The sequence below is a fragment of the Cetorhinus maximus genome, chromosome 12 (genome assembly GCF_964194155.1).
Source record: "Cetorhinus maximus chromosome 12, sCetMax3.hap1.1, whole genome shotgun sequence".
NCBI classification, from domain to species: Eukaryota; Metazoa; Chordata; class Chondrichthyes; order Lamniformes; family Cetorhinidae; genus Cetorhinus; species Cetorhinus maximus.
Window position 1 is genome coordinate 22,351,869 of NC_135890.1, and position 17,892 is coordinate 22,369,760.

General features: G+C 45.4%; 1 protein-coding gene across 2 annotated transcripts in view; it reads right to left on the reverse strand.

The window, feature by feature from the left end:
- The window catches only part of LOC144687278 (src substrate cortactin-like), a 59,554-nt gene that overhangs the window by 9,979 nt on the left and 31,683 nt on the right, over positions 1 to 17,892 (reverse strand). The window contains exons 8-11 of one of the 2 annotated variants that reach the window (XM_078553137.1): positions 12,413 to 12,523; positions 6,921 to 7,031; positions 3,566 to 3,621; positions 1,480 to 1,549 (exon numbers count right to left, since the gene is read on the reverse strand). In XM_078553137.1, the coding sequence (XP_078409263.1) occupies positions 1,480 to 1,549; positions 3,566 to 3,621; positions 6,921 to 7,031; positions 12,413 to 12,523 (348 nt within the window). The remainder of the gene's footprint in view (positions 1 to 1,479; positions 1,550 to 3,565; positions 3,622 to 6,920; positions 7,032 to 12,412; positions 12,524 to 17,892) is intronic. The other variant, XM_078553138.1, reaches the window with a different exon arrangement.

Sequence of the window (17,892 nt, forward strand, 5' to 3'; positions counted from 1 at the left end):
CTTGAGCAGCAGTTACTTGCTTCCATCAAGAACCACAACTAGACCAACTCTACCCCTAAGGTTCCCTGTGCTTCGGGCTGATTTGTTCACACTGTCACGTGATACTACACGGTACAATAAGTCTTAAAGCTACAGTCACTACAAAGACGGAGGGATAAAGAAAGAGAGGTGGAGAAGCAGAGGGAAAAAGAGTGAGGGACAGAGTGGTGGGGGAGAGAGAAAGAATGGGAGAGGGACAGAGAACAATGGAGTGAGAGAAAAATAGTGAGAGAAAGAGAAAAAAGAGCGAGAAATTCACTCAAGTAGAGACCGTAGATTCAGGGAGAAAGGAGATAAAGGGAAGAACAGGATCAGAAGATAGAGACAAGCAAAGTGAGTCAGAAATTTAAAGAAAGAGAGAGAAATGATGGATATAGGGTTAGAGGGAGGAAGGAAGATTGGGGGAGGAGATCGAATGGCAGACAAGGTCCAAGACAAAGTGAGATATAAGAGAGTAACATACAGTACACCAGTTATTACAATCAGTTCACAAAACACCTGATTGAGGATAAAGGAACAAAGAAACATGGGCACAGGGTATGGAAACATGAGCACAGGGTGCACTGGCACAGGAATCATGGCACAGGGAACACTGCACATGGTGTGGGGACACTGGCACAGGGAACACTGGCACACTGTACATGGCACAGGCTGAGGAAACACTGGCACAAGGTGAGGAAACACTGGCACACTGTACATTGCCACAGGGTGAGTACGCAGGCAGGTTGGAGTTCCCATCCCCTTTATGTAATGAAATTTAACACATTATAGATATGGGAGGGAGTTACAGGGAAAAGTGGTAGCCCAGGAGTTGAATTACATGGAGAACGAGACCTGTTGTGGGTATCAGATCCCTCGCTTTTGCAGAGAGCGGGCCTGAGTGTCACGATCAGGAATGGATTGGGTTCAATCGCAGGTCAACATCAGCCTAATTGATTCCTGTGTTGGTGGTGCTGGAATTGGCCTCAGTGCCTCTGGGCTAAACAGGGGGTGGGGGAGGGGATATGGTGCAGCGTTAAAAACCATGTGCCAGCATTCCAGTTGCTGATCGATGGTAATCTACCGTAAGCAGCGTGGGTGTGTCACTGGCACCAAGCAGTGGGTGCGTGACTAGTGCTCCCCAGGGGCATGGGTGTGTCACTGGCACCAAAGGACATGATCAGTCTTGGTTGTGACACCCCCTCTTGCTAACACTCCCTGTCTAGGCTCAGACTTTGATGAGGTGCTGGGGGAATTGTCTAATGCTCATGGAACTGAACTCTGGTAAAGAGCAAGACATCCAGGAGAAAAGGTGGCGGGAGGGAGGAAGGGAGGGAGGGAATTGAAAAGTAAATATGTGTATTTTTTGCCATTTAAGCTGACAGAACCAACTTGGCAACATCTAGAGTTTGACTCAGGAACCCTGGCATCAATTTAGAATGGCTTCACAGTCCAACTCACCAGCTTCCACTGGCATTGTCTTCTGATAGGATGACGTTGGACTCTCCATCTCAGTGAAAGAGGCTGCGTTCTGCAACGTGAATTGGTAAAACAGTCAACCATCAAACTAACTCAAGACAAATCCGAGCTTCGCACAATCACCATGCCCAGGGACTGGCAGTACACAGCACACTGACTCCAGAGAGTTGTGGAGGCTAGGCCGCTGGAAGTATTTAATGAGGAGGTGGATAGATTTTTGAAATATCGGGGAGTTGAGGGCTATGAGGAGCTGGGATGAAAGAGGTGTTAGGCCTGGGTTAGATCACCCACGATCTTATTGAATGGCAGGACAGGCTTGAGCGGCCGAATGGCCTACTCCTGCTCCTATTTCTTACGTTCTTATATTCTACACCCACCTCCAGCAGCCAGTGCCTGGGGTGTAGCGAGAGCCTCCCTCCCCCACTCAAGGGCAAGAAAAGAAGAAACGTGATTTGACCCATGCAGCTCCCTTGTACATCTCTGAGAGCCCCCAGCATCCACAGCCTCTTAGGTGAGAGGGTTCCAGGTTTCCGCTGTGCTTTGTGCGTACAAAGTGATTCCTGATTTTACTCCTTGTTCTAGAAACCTCAACCAGGAGGAATAGTTTCTCTGGACCTAAGCTCCTGAATCCTTTTCTCATTTTAAATACTTCAATTAGATCATCCTACAACCTTCTAAACTCAAGGGAATACAAGCCAAGTATAGGCAACCTGCCCTCATTGTTAACCCTTTAAGCCCTGATATATTCTGCTGAATCTGCCCACACCAAGGTTACTAGATAAAATACTCCTGATTGGGAATGGCTAAGGCTTTGTAAAACTGAAGCACCACTGGTATTCCAACCAGTTTGAGATGAGGCCTTTTGATTGCTTTTTGTACCTCTGTATTAGTTTTTAGTGATACCTTAATCCCTTTGCTCCTCCGCAGCTCCTCATCTCACCCCATTAAGAAGATGCTCTGAACTGTTTTACTCAGATCCAAAGTGGATGACCTCACACTTCCCCACATTAAACTCCTATCTGTTATAATTATGCACATTCAATCTGTCCATGTGCCTTTGTAAACTGTAAACTGACTGTGCCTCCTAACATGGTGTTAAAAGCAAACTTCCAGAAACGACTCTTTATTCTTTTCTCCAAGTCATTGATGAATATGGGGAAAAGCTGAGGCACACCCTGGGGCACACCACATCCCACCAATCAGAGAACATTCCCTTTATCCCGTGGGCAGGGTTTTCCAGCCCCGCCCGTCCCCAGGATTATCCGGTCCTGCCGAAAGTCAACGGACTGGTGGTGGGTCCCGCTACAGTGGAGCTGGAAAATCCCAGCCCGTGTCTCCTTACCCAACAAACAATTTCCAACCCACGTCACAAGGTCACCTCCAATTTTGTGCGCTCCCATTTTAATGATAATCCTTTATGCTGGGTTTCAGTTTGACATTTTGTCCAGTGGTGCAGCCCCCCTTTCTGTACTGGGCAAGAGTGTCCGCCCAGATCATGTGTTCAAGTCCTGGGTTGGGACTCGATCCTAATATCCTGAGAGGCAAGACCATTACCAACTGAGCCAAACTGATATTCAAAGGTTGACTTCGATGAAGGTGGAGAAGAATTTGAAAATTTATCTCAGCAGAAAGTATGACGATCATAAAAGCATAAGAAATAGGAGCAGGAGTAGGTCATTTGGCCCATCAAGCCCACTCCGCCATTTAATTAATATCATGGCTGATCTGACTGTGTCCTAGAAGAGGTACAAATATGTAGATGACCATCGATATATTATTGCCATGGAAATGTTGCAACATCAATCCTGGCTATTGGTGCAATGTATCAGAATATTTGAGGTTTCTAGTCCATTGAGACACTGATGTGAAGGGTCAAGGTTCTTAGTGCAGGACAGCAGCAAGGAGGAAAGGAGTGAAGTAAATCAAGAAGTTGTGAAGCCAAGCTTGGGTTTTCAGGCTATTGGATGGAAGGAGGACTCAGGGAAGGGGGAAGATCTGTGGCTCTGAGGCCGTGGCTTGCTTTGTTACAGAGAGCATCTCATGGAGTTCACAGTCTGTGAGGGCCTACCTTGTCCATCCGGTCCTGCTGTACCCCATATCGCCCACCAAAGCCCTTGGCATGATCTACAGAACGAGGGAAGATAACAGAGAGATAACAAAAACCATTACCAAAGTAACCAGCTTAATGGCACAGGAGCTTTTTCCTGCCCTCACTTCCATCCATCTTCTCCTGAGGGCACTGACTCTCGTTGGGTACAGTTTCACAATCACCAGTAGCCCCCTGCTGCCTCACCCAAGTAGCACCAAGCTATTTGATTATGGTGATGAATTTGCAATCAATCTGGACCCCATTCTCAGCCAATGTCTATTCCCAGACAAACTCTAGATAGTGGTTAGGAGCAAGAACTCTGTCTGATCTTTCCCTGCCTCGGCTTCCAGGGAACTGAGGTCAGTGGTGGTGCTCTGAGATTGACTAACCCAGTATGGACCAAGGGTTGAACACAGGGCCTTCAACATGGCTCAGTGACATTGGAACTGGAGAAAGCCGCTCAGCCCCTTGAGCCTGTTCCGCTATTCAATTAGATCATGACTGATCTGTGTATCCTAACACCAGATGAGCAATTGGGTAAGGTCTGGGATTTTGCAGCATTATCATGGTCTACAGCTCCTTGTGTATGGGAACAGCCAAGACCCACCGCAATATCATCGGAAACACATCTAATTACCTCTTGACTCCATCCACAGAAGAGGGGGTAGTGCCAAGGGATTGGTGGGCAGCTAATGTTGTTCCAATGTACAAAATGGGAGAAACAATGAAAAATGGGAACTGTAGTCCAGTCAAGTTTAATGTCAGTGATAGGAAAGGTAATGGGATCCCTAGTAAAACAAACAATAGAAGAACATCCAGGCCAGGATTTTACAGCCTCTCCCGTCCAATGGGATATTACAGTCCCGCCGAACTGAATAGAGATTTAAATGGCTCACCACGTCCACCAGGGGGAGACACACCCCGGCAGGGCCATAAAATCCTGGCCCCAGAGACAGGAAATATACTTAAAAATTGTCAGCACGGACTCCGAAAGGTTAAGGCGTGTTTAACTAGCCTGATAAAATTCTTTGCAGAGATAACAGAAAGAGTACAACAACAAGTTGTATTTATATAGCACCTTTTTTTAATTCTTTCATGGGATGTGATCATCACTGGCAAGGCCACCATCCCTATTGCCCTTGAGACGGTGGTGGTGAGCTGCCTTCCTAAACCGCTGCTGCCCAGCTGGTGCCGGTACACCCACAGTGCTGTTAGGAACGGAGTTGTCCCAAAATACTTCAAACAAAATATGATGCCGAGTCACATAAAGGGAATAATGGGGGGGGTGATGACCAAAAGCTAGGTCAAAGAGGGAGGTTTTAAGGAGGGCTTAAAGGAGGATAGCACGATGGAAAGGTGGGGGGGTTTATGGAGGGAATTTCAGACCTTAGGGCCATTGCACATGTCATCATGTAATTCTATAGAAACAAAGTATTTATGGCATAGAAAGCGACCTTTCGGTCCATTGTTTCTTTGCCAAAAAACAGCTGCCTAGCCTAATCCTACTTGTCAGCTCTTGGTTCGTAGCCCTGTAGGTTGTGACACCTCAAGTGCACATCCAAGTTTTACCACCTTCCAGGCAGAGAGCTCCAGATCTCCACCACCTTCGGTGTGAAAAGATTTCTCAACTCCCCTTTAACCCTTCTGCCAGTTATTTTACATAATTTATTGAGTTCACATCAATATCTTCCCCTTGGAATTTATTCCTCAACTGACTGTTTCGATGCATTCCTGGCTGGCCTCCCACATTCTTCTTTGTATAGATATGATGTTAGCAAAACTCAGCTGCTGGTGTCTTTACTCAAACTATGTCCTGTTCACCCACCAGCCCTGTGCTCGCTGACCAATACTGGCTCGTGGTTAAGCAATGCCTTGATTGTAAATTTCTTATCCTTGCTTTCAAAACCCTCCATGGACTTGCCCCTCCCTTTCTCTGCAATCTCCTCCGGCTCTCTAACCCTCTGAGATATCTGCGCTCCTCTAATTTTGGTCTCCTTGAGCATTCGTGATTTTAATTGCTCCAGCATTAGTAACCTTGCCTCAGCTGCCTTTGTCCTAAGCTCTGGAATTCTCTCCCTAAACCTCTCAGTTTCTCCACCTCTCTTTCCTTCTATAAAACCTATCTCTTTGACCAAATGTTTGACCATCTACTCTAATATCAACTTACATGGCTCGGGGTCAAACTTTGCTCCACAGTGCTCCTTGTGAAGCACCTTGGGATGTTAAAAGGTGCTATGTAAATACAAGTTGTTGTTGTTGAATTTCACTTTGGGTGATAAAGTTCCCCGAATTCCACTCTTACTCTGAACTGGGGGCAGATTTTCCTCCTCGGTTGTGCCTGTAAAGCTCTGAAAGGCTGGAGAATGGGACATCTGGTTGAGCCAATTTACTGGCTCCCGCCCCTCAATGCCGCTTTTGGAACTTCCCGCTAGAGATAAGATCGCCCGTCTGCCCAAATATGGAGCAGCCAATTAGAATGAAGTGTAGTCAACAGGATCTCATTGGTCATTTGCATCTTTTTGCATAAGGGATCCAGGTATGGTGCAGCTCTGAAGGGATACAGATGTGGGGCAGTTCTGGGGTTGCTGGGGGCCATGGCAGGAGGGTGAGCACAGATGGTCAGGAAGCAATTGATCAGTTCTCTTGAAATATCAATATCAACTTTCGTTCTCTTTACATTTGGAGCAGGAATAGGCTATTCAGCACTTTGAGCTGCTCCGCCATTCAATAAGATCATGGCTGATCTGACTGTGGTCCCAACTCCTTTATCCTGTCTGCCCCCCCATAACCCTTGATTCCCTCGTCCATCAAAAATGTCAGCTGCTAGGTACTGGCCGAGGCCACTCGCCTGCTGAGGAGGTCGATGGGCACAGCAGCTGGGGTGATCCACAGGAAGGGCCCGGCATGCGTCCAGAGTCACCATCGCCCCTGGGCGGCACCTCATCCAGTTGCTGCATGGGCCCTGCCCCGCTTCGCATCCAAGCCCGACCTACCCCACCCTTAGAACCAACCCTCATCCCAAAGTTATCCAGGAGGACAAGCTGTAACCCCTCCTGCCCAAGGTGAGCACACAGACAGTGCCTTCAACGGCCCCTCAGCATCTACGCTCAGGATACAAGTGATCCTGACCATGGGGAAGTGGCTGTTTTTAGGGAGTAAACAGAGTTGACTGAAGTTTCACATCACTAAAGATCAATAAGGGCATGGGAGAGAATCTGCCAGCCTCACCATTTGTCACTTGCTAGCTACCTTCTGGGATCACCCATACTAGGGGAGGGGCTAGTATGCCTGCTTTCCATTCATTTATTGCTACTTTGTCCACTCAGCCCCTCACCTGTCTGTGATTCGTGAAGCTTCACGTCCTCTTTATGATCCCAACCATGGGCAGCTTTATCCTGATGATCCTTCTGTACTCCATACTTTCCTCCAAATCCTTTCGCATAATCTGTAAGGTAATTGTATCAGTCTCATATTCTTAGTGCCAAGGGCTAAAGATTGAGTCATGAGTGGGAGATGGGTTCAGGTGACTTGTGTAAAGAGGTGAACAGTCCCAGAGTTCACCTTTTCCAACTGGACACAAATACAGCCGATAAACCTCCTTCATGCTGTTACACAAGTAGGACTGCCAACCCTCCAAGCTTGGCCTGGAGTCTTCAGGAATTCAGGATCAATCTCCAGGACATTGCTGTGTGCAACACTGGAGAAAAATCATCGGGACATTAAAAAAGTTTGGTTTTTTTTGTTGCCACTTTCTTTGAACATTTCTCTTTACCACATATAAAAATACTGAAAATAGGGGAACAAAAGACTGTTTGGCTGACAGTCAAACATAATTCAATCGGGTAACAAGTCTCTGCTTTCCAATTGGTGTAGGACATACATCACAAGGATGGGTGTGTTGGCTTAGTAATAGCTGCAGCGTGGGGGCAAGTCATGTGATGAAGCCTCCAGGAATAAATTGAATCACTTTTGGAAACCCTAACAACAAGTGAGTTCAGATCGCTTCCCGAGGCTGCAGTGAGCTGGCGCCAAAACACTACAATGATCAGAAATTGGTTGAAGCAATCAGAGAGATTTGTTCAGGGAGTGGAAACCAAAATTCTGGTGCCAGGGGAGGGGGCACATGGAAGGTATTTGTGTGAGAGCTGGAGGTACCATTCTGTGTGAATGGGTGGGTAAGGCAGGTACCATTCTGTGTGAGTGGGTGGGTATGGCAGGTACCATTCTGTGTGAGTGGGTGGGTATGGCAGGTACCATTCTGTGTGAGTGGGTGGGTATGGCAGGTACCATTCTGTGTGAGTGGGTGGGTATGGCAGGTACCATTCTGTGTGAATGGGTGGGTATGGCAGGTACCATTCTGTGTGAGTGGTAAGGGCCACATGAGGAGACAGGCGACAATGCTGGAGTGAGACGGAGACCGAGTGAGTAGCGAATTAAGCTCACGTGGGAAATCGGTGCATGGATGAAAGAAGTGTGGTATACATTGGAATTATCCTAAGTTGGGAGCAGGAGCAACTGAGCAGAAACGGACCTGGGCGTAAACCTCACCTTCGGAGCTGGGTTTGAAAAAAAAAAATCGAAGAGTGACATCACAGGAAAACTGTAAGTTCATTGGTTGATAAGAAACTGTTAGGGAGTGTCTTTAAATAGTTGTAAATTAGAAAGGCATATTATTTTTAAAGTAGCTACTTAGATTTGAGTAAGAAACACTAAGAATAAGGGGCAGTCAGGGCCAGTAACGTAAAGTAATATAAGTAAACAAAGCAAAATAAAGTTAACGTAAGGGAAGTTAAGACATGGCAGGGTAGCTTGGTTGTGAGGAATGCATGTCCTGTAACATGTGGGAAGTCATGGACACTACCGGTGACCTAGACGACCACATGTGCAGGAAGTGCTGCCAGCTGCAGAAACTTGAGCTCCAGATTTTGGAGCTCGAGCGGCAGCTGGACTCACTGTGGCACCCCCGGGATACTGAGAGCTACGTGGATAGCACGCTCAGAGAGGTAGTCACACCACAGGTTAGGAGCATGGAGGCAGAAAGAGAATAGGTGACCACCAGGCAGTCCAAGTGAAACAGGCAGGTAGTGCAGGAGTACCCTGGGGTCCCGCTTGTTAATCGGTCTTCAGTTTTGGATACAGGTGAGGGGATTGATTTCTCAGAGGTGTGCAGTCAGTGCCAAGTTTGTGGCACCACGATAGGATCGGCTGTACAGGAGTGGAGGAGAAAGAAAGGAAGAGCAATAGTGATATGGGATTCATTAGTATGGGGAACAGACTGGCGTTTCTGCAGCTGTAGACGTGACCCCAGGATGGTGTGTTGCCTCCCTGGTGCCAGGGTCAAGGATGTCACCGAGCGGCTGCAGGACGTTCTCCTGGGGGAGGGTGAACAGTCGGAGGTTGTGGTCCACGTTGGTACCAATGAATTAAGAAGGAAGGGGGATGTAGTCCTGCAATCAGAATTTAGTGAGCTAGGTAGAAAATTAGCAAGCGGGACCTCAAAAGTAGCAATCTCCGGATTACTCCCAGTGCCACCTGCAAGTGAGTACAGAAATAGGAGGATAAAGCAGATGAATGTGTGGCTGGAAAGATGATGAGGAGGGAGGGCTTTAGATCCCAGGAACACTGGGACTGGCTCTGGGGGAGATGGCACCTGTAAAAGCCGGATGGGTTCCTTGTGGGGCGTTTCGCTAGTGCTGTTGTGGGGGCTTTAAACTAACTCAGCAAGGGTGTAGGGATGAGGAGATAATATTACAGTAATACCAAGGTGCACAAAATACTGAGAGAGACAGATGGCACTAGAATAAAGAATATTAAGTTAATAGGTGGAGTCGGAGTAAGAGAGAACGTAATGTAGTCTAAATCAGGTTATACTGCATGTAGTGAATGCATGGAGTATAGTAACTAAGATTGGGGAGTTACAGGTGCAAATTGCCATACAGAATTATGATGTTGTAGTGATACCAGAGACCTGGCTCAAGGAAGGGCAGGACGGTGTTAAATATTCCTGGGTACAAGGTGCTCAGGAAAGGCAGGGCAGGAAGAACAGGGGGAGAGGTGGCTGTGTCGGTTAAGCAGAGCACTGCAGTGCTGGAGAAAGAGGATGTCCCAGAGGGTTCAAGGACAGAATCAATTTGGCTAGAGCAAAGGAACAAAAAAGGTGCAATTGCATTGCTTGGTGCAGTCTACAGGCCACCAACTAATGGGAAGGATGTAGAGGAACAAATCTGCAGGGAAATTACAAAGAGGTTCAAAGAGTAGTTATAATGGGGGACTTTATTTACCCGAATAGACTGGGATAGTGGTAGTGTAAAAGGCAGAGAGGGGAAAGAACTCCTAGAGTGTGTCAGGAGAATTTTCTAAAGCAGTATATGTCCAGTCAAACAAGAAATGAGGCACTGGTGGACCTGGTTCCTGGAAATGAGGTGGGCCAAGTAGATCAAGTGTCAGTGGAGGATCATTTAGGAGACAGTGACCATTGTATCATAAGGTTTAGGATGATTATAGAAAAGGACAATGTGCAATCCAGAGTAAGGATGATTAACTGGGGGAGTGCAGACTTCAAAGGGGCAAGAACGGAGCTGGGCTGGATAGACTGGAGCCAAAGGCTGATGGGTAAAACTGTAGCTGAGCAATGGGCTACCTTCAAAGAAGAAATGGTTTGGGCACAGTCAAGGTATATTGCCTCAAAAGGAAAAGGTAGGGCAACCAAATCCAGAGCTCCTTGGACGAAAAGGGAAATAGAAATTAAGATAAAAAAGAAAAAGTGTGCTTATGAGTTAGGTGTCAGGTAGAAAATACAATTGAGAACCAAGCTGAATACAGAAGGTTCAGAGGAGAGGTGAAGAAGCAAATCAGGGAAGCGAAGAGGGATTATGACAAAAGACTGGCAGCCAACATAAAGGGGAATCGCAAAGTCTTCTACAGGCACATAAATAGTAAAAGGGTGGTAAAAGGAGTGGGGCCGATTAGGGACAAAAAAAGGGGATTTACACATGGAGGCAAGGGGCGTGGCTGTGAGGTTAAATGAATACTTTGCGTCAGTCTTTACCAGGGAAGCAGATGCTACCCCGGCCATGGTGACAGAGGAGGAAACTCTGTCACTAGAAGTGTTCAAAATTGATAAGGAGGAGGTATTGGATAAACTGTAAGTACTTAAAGTTGACAAGGCACTGGAACTGGATGAGATGAATCCAAGTATGTTGAAGGAAGTGAGCGGAAATTGAGGGGCGCTGGCCATAATTTTTCAGTCTCCCCTAGACTCAGAGGAGATGCCAGAGGACTGGAGAATTGCAAACATTACGACCTTGTTCATATAAGGTTGTAAGGATAAGCCAGCAATTACAGACCAGTCAGTTTAACTTCAGTGGTGGGGAAGCTCCTTGAAACAATTATTTGGGATAGAATTAATAATCACATGGAAAAATGTGGGTTGATTAGGAAGAGCCAGCATGGATTTCTTAAGGGAAAATCATGTTTAACTAGCTTGCTGGAGTTTTTTGAAGAGGTAACAGAGAGGGTTGATGAGGGCAATGCTGTTGAGGTGATGTACATGGACTTTGAAAAGGCATTTGATACAGTGATGCACAACAGACTTGTGAGAAAAATTATAGCTCATGGAATAAAACAGACAGTAGCAGTGTCGATACAAAATTGGCTGAATAATAGGAAACAGAGGGCAATGGTTTATGGATTTTTTCAGGCTGGAGGTAGGTTTGTAGTGGAGTTTCCCAGGTGTCGGTATTGAGACCTTTGCTTTTCCTGATATATATTAATGATCTAGATCTTGGTGTATATGGGACACTGTCAAAGTTTGCGGTTGATACAAAACTGGGAAGCATTGTAAACTGTGAGGAGGACAGTGCAGAACTTCAAAGGGACATAGACAGGTTGGTGGAGTGGGCAGATAGGTGGCAGCTGAAGTTCAATGCAGAGACAGATGAGGTGATTCATTTTGGTAGGAAGAATGTGGAGAAACAATATAAAATAAGGAGTACAACTCTAAAGGGAGGAGCAGAAAAACCTGGGTGTACATGTGCATTGATCATTGAATATGGCAGGACAGATGGAGAGAGCAGTTAGCATCCCAGGCTTCATTAATAGGGGCATAGAGTATAAGAGCAAGGAAGTTATGCTGAACCTGTATAGGATACTAGGTGCCACACTTTAGGAAGGATGTGAACGCATTGGAGAGTGTGTAGAAGAGGTTTACAAAAATGGTTCCAGGGATGAGAAGCTTCAGTTATGAAGATAAATTGGAGGAATTGGACTGTTCTCCTTGGAGAGAAGAAGGCCAAGAGGAGATTTGATAGTGTTCAAAATCATGCGGGGGCTGGACAGAGTAGATAAGAGGAAACTGATCCCACTCGTAAAAGGACCAAGAATGAGAGGGCACAAATTTAGAATGATTTGAAAAAGAAGTCAATGCGATGTGAGAAAAACGTTTTTCACACAGCAAATGGTTCAGGCCTGGAATTTATTGCCAGGAAATGTGTTGGAGGCAGGTTCATTTGAGGCATTCAAGAGAGCATTAGATGGTTATTTAAATAGAAACAATGTGCAGGGTTATGGGGAAAAGGCAGGAGAATGGCACTAAGTCATAATGCTCATTTGGAGAGCTGGTGCAGACACAATGGGCCAAATGGCCTCCCTCTGCACCAGAACAATTCCGTGATTCTGTGGGTGGGAATGAGAAGTACCATTCTGTGAGTGGGTGGGAATGGGAGGTACCATTTTGTGTGAGTGGGTGGGAATGGGAAGCACCATTCTGTGTGAGTGTGTGGGAATGGGAGGTACCATTCTGTGTGAGTGGGTGGGAGGTGAACATACCTTTCTGTGAATCATGTTTCTCAGTTACTCCTTTGTAGTCATATCCCAAAGCCGATTTATCCACCTTGTCCTTTTCAACACCATATTTCCCTCCAAATCCTTTGGCATAATCTGAGGGAGATGGAAATATCACAGTATATCAAACCAAGGTAAATATAGAGTATCACAGACTATTTGGATGTCATGGCTATGCTGACTCTTAAAAGAGATGTCAAATTGAAACTCTGCTTTTTACCATAATGATGTAAGTTATTACTCTTCAAGTACATATCCAATTGCCATTTGAAAGTTCATATGGAATCTGATTCCATGCACCCTTTCAGGTTGTGCATTTCAGATCTTAACAACCCTTTAGAGACAGAAACAAACGGAGTTAACATTTCAGGTCAATCATTTGGTTATTTTACCAGCCCTCCGGGGATGGGCTGGGAAGTAGAAAGGCTGGCAAAATGGGGCTGGGAGACATTGGGTGGCATGCTCGACGTCTTCCCATCGCCATGCCATTTTGACAGTGGTTGAAAGGTGGCTGATTGGCCACCCACCAGCAGCCCAATTCAGCCAGCTAAGTGGCCAATTAAGGGCCTCTTCCTGACTCTGTGGGCATTTTGACTAAGTTGGGAGGGCCCGCCACCATGTGGAGAGACCACCCTGTGGAACCTGGCAGCCTCTCGGTGGGCTTCATAGGTGCTGTGGGCCTCCTTATCGGGCTCTCTATGGTCCACTGCAAGGCTCAGTTGTGGAAATGGCCATCCCTGTGGCAATCGTATTGCCGGTCCCTTGCCAAAGCTCTCCTCCCCACCCCCAGCAACCCCCAACACCACTTACCTTTCTATGAGGACACCCAGCCATCAAAATGCCCTCCAGGTGCAACCCTAGCTATAGCCACTCTTACCAGTGATGCTGCTGAGGTCGCTGAGCTGCTGACACTCTGGCTAAGCTAGCAGATATTAGGGATGGGCCACTGTCCTTAATAGGACGGCAGCCCCAGTGACAACCACCACCAGGGTCCCACCACTGCCAAAGCACACTCGTCTGCTGCTTTTGGCTCCCACAGCAGGACTTCAGCTTCTTGCATAGAATTCCAGCCATTAACTTGGTTTCTCCCACCAGAGGTGCTGCCTGACCTATAAGACCAGAAGACATAGGAGCAGAAATAGGCCATTCGGCCCATCGAGTCTGCTCTGCCATTCAGCGAAATCATGGCTGATCTGATAATCCTCAGCTCCACTTTCATTCCTTTTCCCCATAACCCTTGATTCCATTACTGGTTAAAAATCTGTCTATCTCAGCCTCTACAGCCCTCTGCAGTAAAGAATTCCACAGATTGACTACCCTCTGAGAGAAGAAATTCCTCCTCGTCTCTCTTTTAAATGGGTGCCCCCTTGCTCTCTGGTCCTAGGCTCTTCCACAAGAGGAGACAATCTCTTAGCATCTACCTTGTCATGCCCCCTGAGACTCTTATGTTTCAATAAGATCGCCTCGCATTCTTCTAAACTCCAATGAGTACAGGCCCAACCTACTCAACCTCTCCTCATAAGAAAATCCCTCCATACCCGGGATCAACCTAGTGAACCTTCTCTGCACTGTCTCCAATGCCAGTATATCTTTCCTTAGATAAGGGTACCAAAATTGTTCAGCGTATTCAAGGTGTGGTCTAACTAGTGCCTTGCATAGTTTTAGCAAAACTTCCCTATTTTTATACTCCATTCCCTTTGAAATAAAGGCCAACATTCCATTTGCCTTCCCAATTACCTGTTGAACTTGAAAGTTAGCTTTTTGGGATTTATGCACAATCATTCCCAAATCCCTCTGTGCTGCAGCCTTCTGCAGTCTTTCTCCATGTAAATGATGTTCAGCTCCTCTGTTCTCCCTGCCAAAGTGCATAATCTCACATTTTCCCACCTTATATTCCATCTGCCAAGTTTTTTGCCCACTCACTTAATCTGTCTATATCCCTCTGTATACTCCTTGTGTCATCCTCACCACTTGCCTTCCCATCTATTTTTGTGTCATCTGCAAGCTTGGCGATAATACATTCACTTCCCTCATCTAAGTCATTCATATATATTGTAAATAATTGAGGCTCCAGCACTGATCCTTGTGGCACCCCACAGTTACACGTTGCCATGCCGAAAATGCCCCCCTTGTCCCAACTCGCTGTCTTCTATTAGTTAACCAATCCTCTATCCATGCTAATATACTACCCCCAACACCATGGGCTCATCTTATTCAGTAGTCTTATGTGCAGAACCTTATCGAATGCCTTTTGGAAATCCAAACATATTACATCTACTGGTTCCCCTTTATCTATCCCGCTTGTTACCTCCTCAAAGAATTCAAATAAATTTGTTAGCCATGATTTCCCCTTCATGAAGCCATGAATCTGCTTGATTAGATTACATATTTCTAAATGCTCTGCTATTACAGCCCTTATAATGGACTCCAACATTTTCCCAATGACAGATGTTAAGCTAACTGGCCTGTGGTTACTTGTTTTTTATCTCCCTTTTTGAATAAGAGTGTTACATTGGCCCTTCTCCAATCCTCTGAGACTTTTCCAGAATCTAAGGATTCTTGGGAGATTACAACCAGTGCATCCACTATCTCTGTACCTACTTCCTTTAATATCCTAGGATGCAACCCATCAGGTCCAGGAGACTTATCGGCCTTTAGCCCCATTAGTTTCCAGAGTATTTTTTCAATAGTGATAGTTATTGTATTTATTTCCACCCCCACTTTTACCCCTTGATTATGTAATATTTTTGGAATGCTATTAGTATCTTCTTCCCTGAAGACTGAAGCAAAGTATTTATTCAAATCCTCTTCCATTTCCTGGTTCCCCATTATAATTTCCTCAGCTTCATTCTCTAAGGGGCCTACGTTCACTTTGGCCTCTTTCTTCCCTTTTACATGTTAAAGAAGCTCTTACTGTCCATTTTTAAATTACTTGCTAGTTTACCCTCAAAGTTTATTTTATCCCTCTTTACTATTTTTGGGTCATCTTTTGTTGGTTTTAAAAACTTTCCCAATCCTCTGGCTTACCACTAATCTTTGCCACATTGTATATTTTTTCTTTCAACTTGATACTGTGCTTAAGGTCCTTGGTTAACCATGGTTGGTTTATCCCCTTCCTAGAATCCTCCTTCCTCACTGGGATATATCTTTGTTGAGAGTCATGAACGATTTTCTTAAACGTCTGCCATTGTTCATCAACCGTCTTTATTGCTAAACTCCTTCCCAGTCCACTCCAGCCAACTCTGCCTTCATTCCATTGTACTTATCCTTATTTACGTTTAGCACTGTTGGTTCCGACCCAAGTTTCTCACTCTCAAACTGAATGTTAACTTCTACCATACATATTATGGTCACTGTTTCCTAGGGGATTCTTTACTCTGAGATCATTTAGTAAAACTGCCTCAGTACACATTACCAGATCCAAAATAGCCTGATCCCTGGTTGGATTCACAACATATTGTTCTAAGAAACTGTCCCAAATACACTCCATGAATTCTTGCTCATGGCTACCTCTGCCAATTTGATTTTCCCAATCTACATGAAGATTAAAGTCACCCATGATTAATGTACTGCCTTTTTTACATGCCCTCATTATCTCTTGATTTATTCTCTGTCCTACAGTATAGGTATTGTCAGGGGGGCTATAGGCTACTCCCATTAGTGTCTTCTTCCCCTTGTTATTTCTTACCTCCACCCATATGGATTCTACATTTTCCGATCCAAGATCCTTTCTTGCTATTGTACTTATTCCATTTCATACTAACAAAGCTACCCCACCACCCTTTCCTTCCTGCCTGTCCTTTCAAAATGTCACATACCCCTGAATATTTAGTTCCCAGTTTTGATCTCCTTGTAACCATGTCTCCATAATGGCTATAAGATCAGGCCCATTAACCTCTATTTGTGCCATTAATTCATTTATTTTGTTCCAAATATTATGTGCATTTAAGGGCCATTAATTTTGCCTTTTTACCATTTTTTCTCCCTTTGACCCTATCTGCCGCTGTTTTTTTATGTTTGTACACTCTCTCCCTTCCTGTCCCATTCTGGGTATCGTTACCTAAATTGTTGCCCTGCAAGGCTGCCATGTCCTTTTGCTTTGAAAGCCTACGTATCCCCTTTCCAGAACCCTCCCCCTGCTCTATTTAGTTTAAAGCCCTAGTTATTCGGTTCACCAGGACATGAGTCGAAGCACGGTTCAAGTGAAGCCTGTCCCACCGGAACAGCTCCCTTCTACCCCAGTACTGGTGCCAGTACTAATACCTGCTAAGTATTTCCAGCATTTTCTATTATAATGGCAGATAAGAAAGTGTCTTTGGGTGTTATTTATGTGGACAATCCAGAAGGCATTCAACAAGGTTCCACATAAGCGACTGTTAGTAAACAAAAATGAGAGCGCATGGAATTGGAAGCAACCTGTTGGCTTGGTTAGGATACAGAGTAACATTTCCTCTGTTAGGAGGTAGGAGACCTCCTGGGGGATAGCACGAGTTACATCCCACCATCTTGAGTACATACCCGTTATCCCTAGCCTCCATCCCCCAGGGATCTTGTATTGGGGCCTCCGCTTTTCATTATATTTATAGGACATATACATGAAGGAACAAAGAGCCACATGTCGAAATTTGGTGATGACACTAATTTAGATGGCACAATAAATTGTGTAGATGAGAACAGGAAATTGCAAAGGGACATTGATAGATTACATGAATGGATAAAACTTGGCAGATGGGAGTTCAGTGCGGGGAAGTGAGAGGTCATGCACTATAGAGCAAATAAAGGTCAATCAGAGCATTTTCTAACTGGTGGGAAGAGAGGAACTGTGGAAGGGCAGTGAGGTTTGGGGTTCCATGTAGAAATATGGAGTAAGCTAGTGAATAGGCATACAAAGTACTATTTAAAAGCCTATGTAATGCTGATCTTTATATCAAGAGGGCTAGAATACAAAGGGATGTATTTATGTTACAATGTCCAGAGCTCCTGACCACTGCATTCATTTCTGGGCACTGCACCGCGATAAGAATATACTGCGTTAGAGGGGGATGGGGAGGGTGCAGCGCAGATTCACCAGAATGATAACAGGGCTAAAGAATTAAATTCTGAGGACAAGTTGCAAAAAGCATGTTAATTTGAGTATAGAAGATTAAGGGATGATCTAATTGTAGAATTTAAGATGATTAAAGGAATTGAGAGTGTAGATAGGGAGAAATCATTTCCTTTGATGGCAGAGTGCATGCACAAGGGATATAACATGAAAATTACAGCCAGGCCATTCACAGACGATAGGGAGAGCAGAAACCTAGAACTCACTCCCTCAAAAAGCTATTGAGGTAGGGGTCCATGGAAGATTTCAAAACTGAGGGTAAGTAAGGGTATTAAGGTATATGGAACTAAGGAGGGCCTTTACCAAGGAATCAGGTGCTACCCAGGCCACGATGACAGAGGAGGAAACTCTGTCACTAGAG